This window comes from Mustela lutreola, chromosome 17 (genome assembly GCF_030435805.1).
Source record: "Mustela lutreola isolate mMusLut2 chromosome 17, mMusLut2.pri, whole genome shotgun sequence".
NCBI classification, from domain to species: Eukaryota; Metazoa; Chordata; class Mammalia; order Carnivora; family Mustelidae; genus Mustela; species Mustela lutreola.
The window spans coordinates 34,507,159-34,521,432 of NC_081306.1; the positions used below are offsets into that span (position 1 = coordinate 34,507,159).

Sequence of the window (14,274 nt, forward strand, 5' to 3'; positions counted from 1 at the left end):
ACCTATCCAGGACCCGTTGTCCTTCCAACACTACCTGCCCACCACGAACCTCCTGGATCCCACACCTACAGTCCCCACTTCCATCCCTAGGTCTTGCTCCACCCCCAGCGCCCAAGAGAACCGTTTCCCCTTGCACCTTGGGGTACAGAGAAGCCGAGTGTCCCCCAGGCAGGGCTCTCCTCTGCTATTCAGCAGAACAGCAGGTAAAACCTACACCAGTAACGCAGCAGAGTCTAGGCCTGGGAGCTCCTGCTCCCCCATGTCATGGCCAGGGAAGCCCACCCTGCCGGAACACAGTGGTTAGGGTGCCAGGGTCAGCTCTGCAGGCACATCCCCTGCCTCGCACTCCCTGTGCGCCCGGGTAACTTCCTCTCCCACCTCCTTCCCCTCCAGTGACCTAGGCTGGATCTCACTTGCTGTTCAGCGCTCCCGTGTCAGCGTTCGCCGTGGGCGCTGTGGTCTAGACACCCTCTGTCCACCCAGGACTCCAGGTGCAGCTATAGCGGGGGGTGGGGGCTGCAGGCATGCGTCCCTCCTCTTGCTCCCCACCCTCTTGATGTGGGATCCCCAAGGGGACTCACTTGGAGTTCCTCAGAGCTCAGCGGCCTCTAACCCCAAACTCAGGGGAGGGAACAGAGGCCCACCCTAAGCGAAGAAGGTGCAGGATGTGTGCAAAGGCTTTGAAACAGTCATATGACTCTGGGATTTCATCGGAATGTGGGGAAGAGGCCGGCCCAAACCCCAAGACAGCCCAGAATTGGGGGGCAGCCTCACAAACAAGGTGCTCTCCCGCTCTCACCCCTGCACCTCCTCCCGGCCAGGGCTCAGCGGTAAATCCACAGCTTTCCGGAGATTCTGTTGGCTACCTTCTGAGTTGAAGAAGAAAAAGGGAAAATGATTAGAAACCGAGCAGACAGTGGGGCGCCTGCCCGGCTCAGTCAGTGGAGCGTGCAACTCTCGATCTCAGGGTCGTGAGTTCAAACCCCATACTGGGGGTGGAGTTTACTTAAAAATCTAGAGATGTTTGCACAACTCTGTGAACTGTACTCTTTCCAAAGTGAATTTATGGCATGTGAATTATATCCCAATAAAAAGTCTAAAAAAAAGAAACTGGGCGCCTGGGTGGCTCCGTTGTTAAGCGTCTGCCTTTCGCTCAGGTCATGATCCTGGGGTCCTGGGATCCAGCCCCATATGAGGCTCCATGCTCAGCGGGGAGCCTGCTTCTCCCTGTGCCCCTCCCCCCAGCTCATGCTCCCTCTTTTCTCAAATAAATAGTATCTTTAAAAAAAGAGCTAACGGGTGCCTGGGTGGCTCAGTGGTTAAGCCGCTGCCTTCGGCTCAGGTCATGATCTCAGGGTCCTGGGATCGAGTCCCGCATCGGGCTCACTGCTCAGCAGGGAGCCTGCTTCCTCCTCTCTCTCTCTCTCTCTGCCTGCCTCTCTGCCTACTTGTGATTTCTCTCTGTCAAATAAATAAATAAAATCTTTAAAAAAAAAAAAAAAAAAAAAAAGAGCTAACAAGCATGCACAAGCACTATTTCAGAGATAGGTCATTCTCCCGGTTTCTCCTGGTCTCGCAGATACCCTCAGCCCTGCTGGTGTGGCCTCGGGCTGTGTCCACACACCCAACTGCTCCCACGACGACAGGCGCCTCCCACCCCCTCCCTGTAGGCTGCTCCCGGAGGGGACACAGGCCTGGCCTGGAAGAATCAGGGGAGTCCACCAGGAGGAGGAGGGAAGGCTCCACAGGAAGTGAGTGTGTAAGGGCCCGAGCCATTCCAGCAGGGCTCCTAAGAAGTGGCTGGGCACGGCTCCCCGGCCCCCAGCCCACCCTGGGACTGGATGCCCCTGGTGACGAGCAGTCAGAGCCAGGAGGCCGGAGACCAGGCTGTGATCCTATCCCTCTAGTCTGTCTCTAGCCTGGGTCGCATCTGAATCTGCATGGCCTCTCTGCAGACGGAGCTGCTGTTGGGTTCCAGGCCAGAACGGATGGCCAGCCAGGCACCAACCATGACCTGCTCATCCTCTGCGCATAGGCCACTGTGAATCTGATTCCACTCCTGCCAACTGGAGGCTGGTAATTTTACTCACGTCCACACAGTCATTTCTATGGCCTGATAAAAAGTTCTCTGACGTCTGTCTCTTGCAATAATAAAATCTCTGCTTTCTCGCCCATAAATAATCTTGCTGAAAGACTGAATCCAAACGGCTGGTGGCTGGAATGACAGGCACAGACAGCTCATTCTTTCCCAGTAAGACCGGCATGAAGCGAGCAGCACAGAGAGTAGCCCTCATTCAGAGAGGCTTGAGGGTCCCCGCCTCCAAAGGGGAGACCCAAGCAGACTGCCACAACCCTCCCTCAAAGAGCCCGCAAAGCCACCGTGAGCAGCTAACGGCCCCCGCCCCCAGCCACCCTCAGTGCTTTGCAGAACTGCATGCAGCCACAAAACCGGTGAGGTTCCACCAGGAAAAACCAACCAAGCTACTTATGGACAATGTAAAATCACAGTCACAGTGACTTACAGGTGATACAAAATAACCACACACAGTGAGTTCTTAAACGAACAATTTGTTTCTATAAAAATGATACACACGACTCTCTCAACCGTACGTGAATCGAGAACGTTTACTGCCCTGGATCCCAGACCGTTTACTGCCCTGGATCCCAGACACGGCTCTCATATCCACAACATCACGAACTATCTAGAGAGGAACACGTGGCGGGAATGGGATCACGTCCTACTTGCAGTGGCTGGCTCCAACCGAATGCTGTTTACCAAGCACATATCCATTCTCCGTTGTCTGCCAAAGATTTCAGAAGAATATGGCCTTTAAACCCAGCCCTGAGAAAACTCAGTCTGTGGCAGGTTGCTGCGTTCACGAGGCAAAGCCTCACAGCCGTATGACAGCACGTCTTCTGGGCACGGGCACGCAGGAGCTGCTCCCGGTCCAGAGCTCGGACCCGAGCCCCATCCAGGCCCGATGCTTCTCTGTCCCCCTCACACCACGGCTAGTGTGGTTGGCAGAGTCCACATCAGTGTCCCTGGCTGACCCTGTGAATCGGACTTGCCAGGGGTTGATCAGGTTAAGGATGTTGGGCTGGCAGGGGACCCCGGATTATCTGGGTAGGCAGTGTCATCAGGAAGGTTCTGGTGAGGAGGCAGAGCATCAGAGTCAGGGACGAGATGGGAGGGACAGGTCAGGACAGAGAGGACGCTGTCCTGGACGATGGGTCCCGGGCTGAGGAAAACGGAGTGCCTCCAGAAGCTGGAAAGACAAGGAAGCCGACTCCGGCCAGAGCCCCCACAGAAATGCAGCCTCGTGGGTCTGTTTATAAGATCGTAAATCTGTCCTGTTTACGCCACTGGCTCTGAGGTGACCTAAGTGAGCACAGGACGCTTCACAGAGAGGAAAGGCCGTCTTGCTCTTGACAGTGGGATAGCTGGCCAAAGGGAATCCAGGCGCTGCATCCGGAGCACGCCCCACCCCCCAGGGGCTAGAGGGAAGCAGACTAAGGGACTCCTCTGAGGGACGCCCAGGTTCCCTGGCCTATCTCCCGCGTGAGAACACTTGGAAAGCATTCTGGAAGGTGTCTCTGGGTCACTGAATACCGCTATTGACTTCCTGCGAAAAGTGTGCGGGCGCTTTACAGGAGCAGGGCCGAAGGAGCAGGCGCTTGGGTATGAACAGGACATCTGTGCCCTACATGCCGTACGGCCAGCAACTCAGATGTGGAAAATCAAAGGTCACACTGGGAAGCCACTGCCCCTTTGTAAAGAGCTCAGCTGTCTGCCACAACTAGGGCTGCTTTCGGACCTCTCCTCCCACGCTTCCTCCCCCACTTGCCGAAACCATTTGTCACATCACCTGCCTCGAAGTCCACGGGATACATCTGACAACGAGAATTTACTCAACCACACACGCACAAAGTTCAACCACACAGTTTAATGCAAATAATTTTAGATTTCCAAAAATTTGCAAAAATAGGAGAGTTCATATCCAGCTTCCCCAAATGCCACCATAACATAATCATAGAAGAATCCCAGCATTCTGGTAAACCGGGCTGCAGACTGCCTCGCCCCAGCAGCTGCCCGCCACTGTGCTTCCCGGCCCAGGACTTGTGTGGCAGTGCGTCCATCTCTCCGGAGCCCTCCTTTCTCTGGACCCTGATACCCATGAAGAGCACCGGTCTTCACTCTACAGAATGTGTCTAGTCTGGCATCTGCTCACTAGTGAAGTAGGAACACCGAGGAGAGCATCAGAGGGGGGCGCTAGCCATGGGTAGGCCACCGAGTGTGCACTGTCCTCTCTACCACACCCTGAAGGGAGGCCCCAGGACAGTCCCCAGGTTTGACACCACACTTGGCCCGACTCCGAGCTCCCAGCCGGTTCTCGTCTCTACCCCTGCCTCTGTGCTGTGACTTTTGTCCCCAACCTGTCACTTCTGTGCTGGGCACCACCACCCACTGTCCCTCCCCTGCCCACAGCTTAACCCCATTAGTGATTTATATCAGCATGGACTTGTGCAGAGTCACTGATTCTGAAGACTATAACCCAAAACAATATTCTGTTGTTCCAACTGACCTGGATGTAGCTCCCTGGGGGGGGCCTATATTCTTCCAACAAGCCCCCATCCTATTTCCAGCAATTCCTTGCTTTCTGCCACAAATGGTTAAGGCTCAGGTTGGATTTCCCACTCTGGCCCGGGCACAAGCTTTTCCTCTGGGAGCCTGCTTCCAGCCATCAGGAGGAGCGCTCCAGCCCGGGACAGGGAAAGGGTGAGCACCTGCTGCAGGGGTCACCACTCCAGGCCCCCAGGCACTCAGGGCTGGCAGGTGCACACAGATACACGCACACATTAAAGTACGTCTCTCTGTGCAGTAACCTTATCTGTGACACAAAAGGGACCCCTGAGGCCCCGGCTTTCCGTGCTCCCTAATTCTCTAGTCCTAAAACATTGGCTTTCAGAGCAGGCCAGACAACATAACAGTCTGATAATAACCGCAGCTGATGCTGGGTGCCCCACAGCCATGTCATCTCTGAGCAAAAAGAACAGAAATTTGGCTCAGAGTCAGGGCTTCACGACACGCCGGCCACCATCCTCCTTAGCGTCTGCTCTGTCCTTCCTCAATTTTGTGTTTGCACATATGTGCAGACACTTCTAGCTTCCTTTCTTCCTTGTTAATGTCACTACAGATGCTTCTAGAGTCTGCCTTTCTTATATACAGCGTGCCTGTGGTAGGAGGCCAGCCCGTGTCAGTTCAGACTCCCTGCACGGCCCCCCAAAAGAGTCATGGTTCACCAAAAGATCGTACTTGTGGGCACCTGGGTCACTTCAGCATTCCATAATTATAAACAATACCACATAAACGACCTTGTGCGTATGTAATTCTAGACGGTTAGCAAACACAAACTAGTTTCATGGCTCAGTTTGGCGTTAATAGGCAAGGCACCTTAGCAACTGGACGCTAACATGAAAAAGTCTGTAGCACGATGACGGCGTAAGACAGAGCCCAAATACACGACGGTTACAAACAGCGGACAGGAGCAGGAGGAGCTAACCACTCATGGGTACATGGGGTGGAGTCGGAACCGTGGCAACGGCACCAAGTGCGGGAGGGACTTACTCCAGGAAGAGTCTAAGCCAAGAGGCACCCACCGCGGATGGGCTGAAATCAGAAGGACCTGAAGGCAGAGACTGGGACACGGCCACACCTCTACCACGCATGGCTGAGGAGAGGGGAATTTCGGAAGCCCAGGCATGGGTCATGGCTGGCAGTCCCTCTCAGGGCCACTGTCCAAGAGGGGATGTCTCCACCGTCTTCCATTAGCCACACTGGGACCAAAGCTGGCTGGCCAGGAGGCAGTGAGGGCAGCGCTGGGCCCAGACCCACACACGCAGCATTCTGCAGGGGAACAGAACCCTGGCTACGTAGCAAAGCTGCCTGGAAACCCTGGATGGGTTAGGGCACACATGAGGTTTAAGTGACTGCAGGCAATTCTGGGGGTAGCCCTGGAGGTGACACCGCAGGACCATACGGGTGTGCTTTCAAAGGGAGACGCTGGAGACCACATGCATGTGGCGAGCTACGAGTGTCCCAACACTTCGTTTCTCAGTTACAATACACGGTCACTGTTATTAGTTTTATAAACACAATCTGTATAGGTCATAAATGAGCCTTTGGTTAAAAGGTACTTGGTATTCATTCAGGCACGACTGGAAACATCACTAAGTCAAATATGTCAAAGGCCAGACCCGCTCTCCTTCCCAGGTTCATGTTTTGTTTAGAAAAACAGGAAGTGAACTGGGGCCCAAAAGCACAAGGAAACCCTTTCTGCCTGGGAGTGGTTTCTGACAGCACCTCTATCTCCGTGGAGCCTGAAGCTGCGAGCACTCAGCACGCCAGCACCATGGAGTCACCGTGTCCCCCAGGCCACGTGTCCCCTTGCCAGGTGGGCATGACTCCACACTCCAACCTCCCACCTGTCACGGGTCTTCTTAGGAACTCTGCCACATGCAATGTAAAGATAAAACCTAACACTCTTGAGGGAAAATGAGATTTAAAAGTAATAGTTAAGTTTTCAAAACAACCTGGGAAACATTGGGATGAGCTCTTTATGTCAAGGAGGGCATTCTGGAACCTCTCCATCACAGGACCTGACCCTAGGCTGTCAGCTGACAAGGTCGCACAATGTGCTCCATCCCAGAAGGCCGGGCAGCCAGTGGTCTTTTTTCCATCACGAGTTAGTTTTTGCTTCTGGTTTTCCATCAATCAAATCTCCAAATCCCAGCTTTTCCAGGGGCTCCTGTGCCATCAGCTGCCTACGAGAAGGGAAGAAAACGAAGAACACTGTCTGCACGGGCCTGTGCTTTCACTCCCATCCCGCCCAACCGGTGTCTGGGGGGCTGCCTGCAGGCAGGGACACCGCTGCATCTGGGTCACCGTCTGCGCCCTCCTCCTCCAGGCTGATTGATGCCTGCGCCTCTGGACCCCAGAGGGACAACCGCTGGCAAACCAGTGCGCAGAGCTCCCCACGCACAGGGTGCAGCCAGGACCCAAAGGAAGTGGGCAGACCACCGTGAGGCTCCCCAAGGGAACAATAGGAGCAGACGCCTGACCTCCAGGTCCCTGTGAAGACACCCTGGACAAGGTGCGGACAGGCCAGGACAGACTTTTTTATCTGGTACAACTAACCCTGTACAACGCAGGAGTGAGGGACACCAACCACCTGTGCGGTCAAGGATCCATCCACAACTCTTGACTCCCCAAAAGCTTAAGGACCGACAACCTACCGCTAACCAGAAACCTTAGCTATAATGTAAGTGTATCCTAGCAAGACATAACCCAGAAAAAACAAAAGCGCTAATAAGAAAAACACAAGGAAGAAACATATTTCCAGGACTCTACTGCATTTATCGAAGAGTCTGCATGTAAGGAGAACTGCGCTGTCCATGGTCACCATGTGTTAGCTTTACTCATAGCTCAGGAACACCCAGATGCGTGGTGCATAAGCTCTGCCATCCTCTCGCTCCTGCCCCAGGCCCTGCATGGCCCCATAGCTGGCCAGCAGCCATGCCCTGCTCCCACCCCCTCCCTATGACCAGCCATTTGCTAGCCTCCCACCACGTCCACAGAAGTCAGGGCCATGAAGACGGAGATGCCCGGCACAGAGTCCCTGCTGAACTCAGTAGTCTCCCCAAGTCTGGCTTCCCGCCACCCATGCTCCAGGCAAAGGGAGGCCTAGCTTTCATTCTGTTTTGTTTTGGGGGTCACGGGTGGTGGGTCGACCCCAACTCTCAGAGGCATCTGTCCTGCCTGCTGGGGGTGGAAAGGGGGCAGCAGCATGTCCCCACAGGAACCACCGGGCTCAGCCAGCACAAACCCACCATCACTTCACACACTATGACCCGGCCCCCACCGCAGAGCCTGTGCACCCAGCCTCGTGCTCAGCCAGCATGCTGGGCACCACGGCCCGTCCAAGTCACCTGCTCAGACGACCCGCTTTCTGCAGGTTCTGCGGGGCCCCAGGGAGAGCAGGCCACGCTTCTGCAGAAACACAACGCCTTGCAGAGAGATGATCTCTAGCCAAACTTCACAAGGAGTGTCACTTATCCCTCAGGAAAATGTGCCCAGAACTGCAAACCTCAGTCCGTAGAATTTAATCTAGAGCACACTAAATCTTAGCATGGAACGCATGTGCCACTCCTAAACCCAAATGGGGAAAACAATGATAAATTTTCACCACATCTTATCAAAAGAGGGCATCTGGCCAATAGTTCTTAAAACTGAGGTCTCTCGCACTGTGATCAGCAGAGCAACGACCCCCCAGATGACACCCTTATTGCTGAAGCCTGTGTCACCCTCGGGCTCAGGCCACAGGTGGAAGTACAGTCACTAACTGGCTGATTCTGAAGTGAGGTGACCCAGGATTCAAACTCATCACGTGAACCCTTAAAATGACAGACAAGAAGCGAGGAAGGGTCAGAGATACCCCATGCCGGCTTCGAGAGGGCAGAGGGCTATAAGCCAAGGAGCATGGCCACGGGAACTCTGCCCTGGAGCCTCCAGAAGGAATGCAGCCTGTCCATGCCCTGACCGAGCCTGGCGACACCCATGTCCAACTACCCGCTACAGAAGGTGAGGTGGGCTGGTGGCACACGGGGGCGAGTGGTGCTCCTCCCGACATGCGTCGGGACAGGAAGGACCTGCGAGTTTAGCAGCACAAAGAAGTAATCAGGAAGGAAAACAACAGAAACCAAGTAAGACACAGATCAAGATATTCTTTCTACAAATCTAAATCTTCACAAAATCCAGCTCCTTGAAAAGGTCCTTAAAAACAACAAATAGAACATTTAGCAAGTTCTAAATCCCAAAGGATGACTTCAATGCCTCCTTTTAGCATAAGGGAAGAGACTGAAGACAACATCCCACTTTCAGTCCAATCCTTTAGAGACTGAGGCAGCATTAAGTGCGTGATTTAGGGCAGCTGGATTTCTGGGAGGCCTGGCCTTCACGCCAACCTGCACTCTGGGAAGCGGCTGCGTGATCCCAGAGGCCCACCCCACGGCACAGGAATCAAACTGAAATAATTACAGAGCCTTGAGATCACAGATCATTCGTGTATTTGTTGTTGGTAACCCCAGACAGTTCTTCCCGTGAGAAAATATGGCCTGCAGCTACAACAGCTCACATACTTCCACATCTGGCTACAATAGGCTGAGGTCTCAAGAGACAACTTTACTTATTTATTTTTTTTAAAGATTTATTTATCTGTTTGTCAGAGAGAGAGAGACAAAGGCAGACAGAGGGAGAAGCAGGCTCCCCGCTGAGCAAGGAGCCTGATGTGGAACTCAATCCCAGGACCCTGGGATCATGACCTGACCCAAAGGCAGCCACTTAACCCCCTGAGCCGCCCAGGCGTCCCAAGAGGCAGTTTTAAAAACTTGTTGTGGTGCAGTTTTTTTTATAAAGATGCACAGAGATACAAGAACAGGTAAGATTTCAGCACAAAAGGGAAAAAGGGTGCCTGGGTGGCTCAGTGGGTTAAGCCTCTGCCTTTGGCTCGGGTCATGATCTCAGGGTCCTGGGATCGAGCCCCACATCAGGCTCCCTGCTCAGTGGGGAGCCTGCTTCTCCCCCTCTTTCTGCCTGCCTCTCTGCCTACTTGTGATATCTCTCTCTGTCAAATAATAAATAAAATCTTTAAAAAGAAAAAAGGAAAAGGAAAAAAAGAGGTTTGTAAAATGCAAGAGAAGCAAATGTGCAGAATCTCAATACTGAATCTGGGTGGCCATAGACTTTCATTAAAAACCATCTGAGGCGTGCCTGGGTGGCTCAGGTGGTTAAGCCTCTGCCTTCGGCTCAGGTCATGGTCTCAGGGTCCTGGGATCGAGCTCCCTGCTGAGCAGGGAGCCTGCATCCCTCTCTCACTCCATCTGCCTCTCTGCCTACTTGTGATTTCTGTCTCTGTGTTAAATAAATAAAATATTTTAAAAAACAACAAAAAAAAAACATCTGAAAGTCTTTGGCCGAAATCACTGACCAAGTCAGAAACACACATGCACTCTTTACATTTATTTTAATGTTGCCTGACCAGCCAAGGAAGCCACCTGAAATAATGGAACCCACAGAGTAGCCAGCTGCCTCCCTCCGTCCCCAACAACCTCAGCAGGCCTCAGGGGAGGCCAGTCTCCAGCTGTGTTGAGCAAGGCATGGACACATGGAGAGCAGGCAGCTCACTTCCTGGGTCAGATTCGGAAAGAAGACAGGGCCCTTCTGCTGGTCCTTCACCTGGCAAGCCAGGAGCTTCTCTGGGGACCCAGGCAGCCCAACTCCGGAACAGCTCCCAGCAGGGGCAGCAACCTGTGTGTGCTGGGTCCTCTGGCCCGAACAGAGATGATTAATGCAAGCCTCAGAGAGGTGGATTACCTGCTCACACCCTCACGCTGACAGAGACCAACTTCAGACTGTCTTCAAATGTAGTAGCTCCAAGAAAAAATTTACTTAGTTCCCATCTTTAAAAGATGTGTTAATTTAAAAGACAGTAATGTGAACACATGATCCCAGGATTGTGCTACTTAAAGATGGTAAGAACTGGACTCAGGGGGATCTGCTGTCAAATCTAAGCCCTTGTGAGCCTGAACGACTCCAGAGACAGAGTGAGGGCCTTACATGTCTACAGAAAGCCCTCCACAAACCTGTGGGCCTGAGAAACAAGAGATTTTGCCCTGAGGCCAATGTCTGAGTTTGTTATGGGAAAGTGGAAATGGGGCTCCAAATGGATTGGTTTATGTCAACCTATCTTCACACAAAGCTGAGTGAACGAAGGGCTAACGAAGGGCTTAAAAATCAAATAAAAGTTCCCACTCCCACATAATTATATGTTACCTACCTTTCCCCACTAAGGACTAGAACAGTTCTTAAATAAAATCTTAACAGATCATAGTTACAAACCTTTGTTTTATTTAAAAGTGAGCTCTGGTGAATTCTGATCAAGACAGAACAAATCCTTCATCTTTCATCATTTCTGAAATGGCCTATTGTCTCCCCTGTCACATTTTAAGCACAGCTGAGACTACACCGAACAACATTTTTATGATCTGAGAATGTGAAAGAAAAAACTGTGTACCCACAACCTTCAAATCTTTTGGCTCGGTCAGCATTTTCATGAGGGACGGTTCTGAAACCTTAACGACAGGTCAGCAGCTCCCAAATCTGTAAAGAAAATACTCTGAGGAATGCTGTCAGGTATGACGCTGTCACTCACGGAAATGTACCCAGGGCTGCTGCACAACTTCTGGGACCATTTAATCTGGCGGGCCTCAATCCCAGGGACAAGCAATTCTACCATTGTGAAAGGCCCGAGCCTCAATGAGCCCTGCTGCAATGAGCTGCCAGGGAAGAAATGCTCCGGGAGCCGAGGAAGCTTCCAGAAGTCACACATGTCACCAGGTACTTGCCTCTCCATTCTGCATTCTAAATAGGCTTTTGACTCCTTTCTGCACAAAGCGTTTTCGAATTTATTGTCGCGGAGACACTTCATGAACTTCTCTTTGAAGCTTCTGCATTCACCTGGAACGAGAAGGAAAACAGCATCTCCTCTTCAAGCAAAACTGTCAGGCCACGCGGGACACGCCGGGAGGCGGCCACCGGGAGCTCCCGCGGAGCGGTTTCCCCCTCGGGGCGTGTCTGGAACGTTCCACAGGAAAACGTGGGTGTCGACAACACAGTGCGTCACCCGCTCTCTGCGCTCCGGCCTCCACCGAGGGACCCAGCTAACCCGGACGCCGGCCCCACACCGGAGGCGCTCAACAGTGCGTGCCCGGACGCGGAGGGTCTGCCCCACGCCCCCTCCCACCAGCCGCTCGGCGCCGGCCCGTCCCGCCCGCGCGGGGCTCGGTTTCCCCACCTGCGCCGTGGGGCTGCGCGGCGCCACCGGACACTCAGGACCCACGGCCCGCCGCGCCCGCCGCTCACCGAAGTGATCTAGAGGGAAGCTGCCCTTGTCCGGGGGCCGCGGCTGGAAGCTCTTGGACCCAAAATTCATCGCCGTCGACATGTTGGCGAGCCTCAGAGTGCGACGCGCTCGGTACGCAGGACGGCGGGCCGAGCGCCGAGCAGGCCCCGCGGGAGAGCCGAGCAAGTCGAGCTGAGAGCGGGCGCGGGCGGCAGGCCCCACCCCCGTGTCCCGCCCCTATGTCTCAAGCCACGCCCCCGCCTCGAAGGCCCCTCCCCGCCGCTGGGACCAGTCCCCGGGCCGCGACAGGCCCCGCCCCGCCTCGCAGGCCCCACCCCTTACAGATCGGGCTCCGCCCCCACGCCAGAGGCCCCGCCCCAGCCGGGCTCAGAAAGGCCCTGATCTGGCGGCTTTGCCCAGTCTTTGGCAGTCTCCTTCTGTCGGACGTTCGCCGAGACACACTGGTAGAGGCCAGCCGTCATCTTATGACGAGGTGACGGAAGTCCAGAGAGGCTCCGCTGTTAGCTCAAAGACACATAGCTTGAGCCCGCAGGAAGCCCAGAGCAGGTGCGCTGGCAGGGTCCCAGCAGGCTATGCGGCCCCTCTGCATCCCCAGGGGTCCGCAGGGCCTACCTACTGAGCAGGAAGGAGCGAGGGCCACTACGACACAGCGTCCCACACCGGGCAGCTCCAGCAACAGAAGTGTGATTGCTCTGGGCTCTGGAGGCCCGACGTCTGAGACGGACATGTTGGTCGGGCTGGCTCCTCCTGAAGGCTCTGAGGACACCCGGTTTCAGGCTGCCGCCCCAGCTGCACCCGGTTTCAGGCTGCCGCCCCAGCTGCGCCTGGTCATCGGCAGTCCGAGGACTCTTCAGCGCCTGCGCACACCCGGTCTCTACATTCACCCTCCCGTGCCGGCCCCCCTACTCCGTGGGTCTGTGTCCATATGTCCTCTGCTTGCAAGGACACCAGCCAGATTGGGTGGGCGCACCCTAACGACTTCATCGTGACTAATTACATCTGCAAGGGCGCTATTTCCAAAAAAGGTCACCTAAGGTGATGGGGGTTAGGTCTTCAGCTATGCATTCATGGGGGGCAAGGGGGGCGGCTCCACCTATAAGGAACTCTAAGAGCATCAGGAATAGTTAGGGTTCTGACGGTCACTTATTACTATTATCACAGCAACAAGAACAACAACAACAAAAGGGCTCCGTGGAGACCCCAGCTTTCCATGCAGAGCCTCCTCCCAGCCCCGTTCCCCGGGCAACCACCCCTCCTTCCAAAAATGGGACTCTGGATTTCATCTGGGGGGAGGAAGAGAATCACTGCCCTCCCAGCGCACCTGTGCTCTGTGAACCTGCATCCCTGCCACCCCAATGCCAACCACGTACTGGGCCCTAGAACTGGGCTCACCAGCTCCCTGCCTCCCCCCACCCCCAGTTCCTGACATGGTCCAGCACTGTGCCTCCTTCTACTGTCAGGACTAGGAGCACTTTCTGTAACTCAGGGGCCTTGCAGAATAGTGCCTGCCCCCTCCTCAAAGTCTCCGGAAGGCCTCCAGCTCCCTCCCAGCATGCCTGCCCCTCTGCGGTGTCCACCACTGGGTCTCTGTGCCTGAGGCTGCATTCAGCTGTGTGTCCAGGGCCAGCATGGAGCTGACCCTGATGCTGCCAGGGCTGGTGGGGGTCCACAGGGAAAGCCCATTGCCATTGTTGAGAACTTGGTCAGCCTAGTGTTCTGGGGCCACTAAAAACTACAAAAGGAAAACTGCACCTTGATCTTGTCAAATAAATGACCGTTTTAGGCAGCTGGAACCAGGGGCCACATACTGGGTTATTCATTAATATGTTTCCAGAGCAGTGAACAAAAGACACTTTTATTACCCAGCAAATAGCACTTTTCCACTTGACTAGATCATACCACTCAGCAGTAAAGAGGACAGCCCTGCCCCCCAAGGTTGCCTGCAGCCTCTCTGTCCAGCAGCCCTGAGGGACCAATGAAGCATTGGAGGCCTGCTGACCCAGAAGTGACAGACAGCTTTTAATAGACACGTCTGTACCTGGCAAATGATTACTGCTTTATATGAGATGTTTGGCTGGGAGAGGACAGGATTTCCATCTGTGGTGCTCAGATACAAGAAGTGGGGGAAGAACTGATGTTTCTGGAAACCCTCTTCAGTGCCAAGCTGTTGGCATGAGGCCTCTGGAACAGTGCTGGGCATACAGCAGAATTCAGTTAGTTCAGCATTTGGAGGATGAACCCGGTTAGGCAGGGGTACTTAGCCCTCACCTCTCATGGAGAGAACCATGTCCAAAGG

The 14,274-nt window shown here is 54.2% G+C and overlaps 1 protein-coding gene across 1 annotated transcript; it reads right to left on the reverse strand.

Annotated features, from left to right (window-relative positions):
* Positions 1 to 3,924: 3,924 nt before the first annotated feature.
* On the reverse strand, positions 3,925 to 12,160 carry LOC131819095 (cytochrome c oxidase assembly protein COX19). The gene is made up of 3 exons (XM_059153835.1): positions 11,978 to 12,160; positions 11,457 to 11,572; positions 3,925 to 6,818 (listed from the first exon to the last, which is right to left on the reverse strand). Exons 1-3 carry the CDS (start codon positions 12,057 to 12,059, stop codon positions 6,738 to 6,740), a joined length of 279 nt encoding a protein of 92 aa, XP_059009818.1. The 5' UTR covers positions 12,060 to 12,160; the 3' UTR covers positions 3,925 to 6,737.
* Positions 12,161 to 14,274: the final 2,114 nt, after the last annotated feature.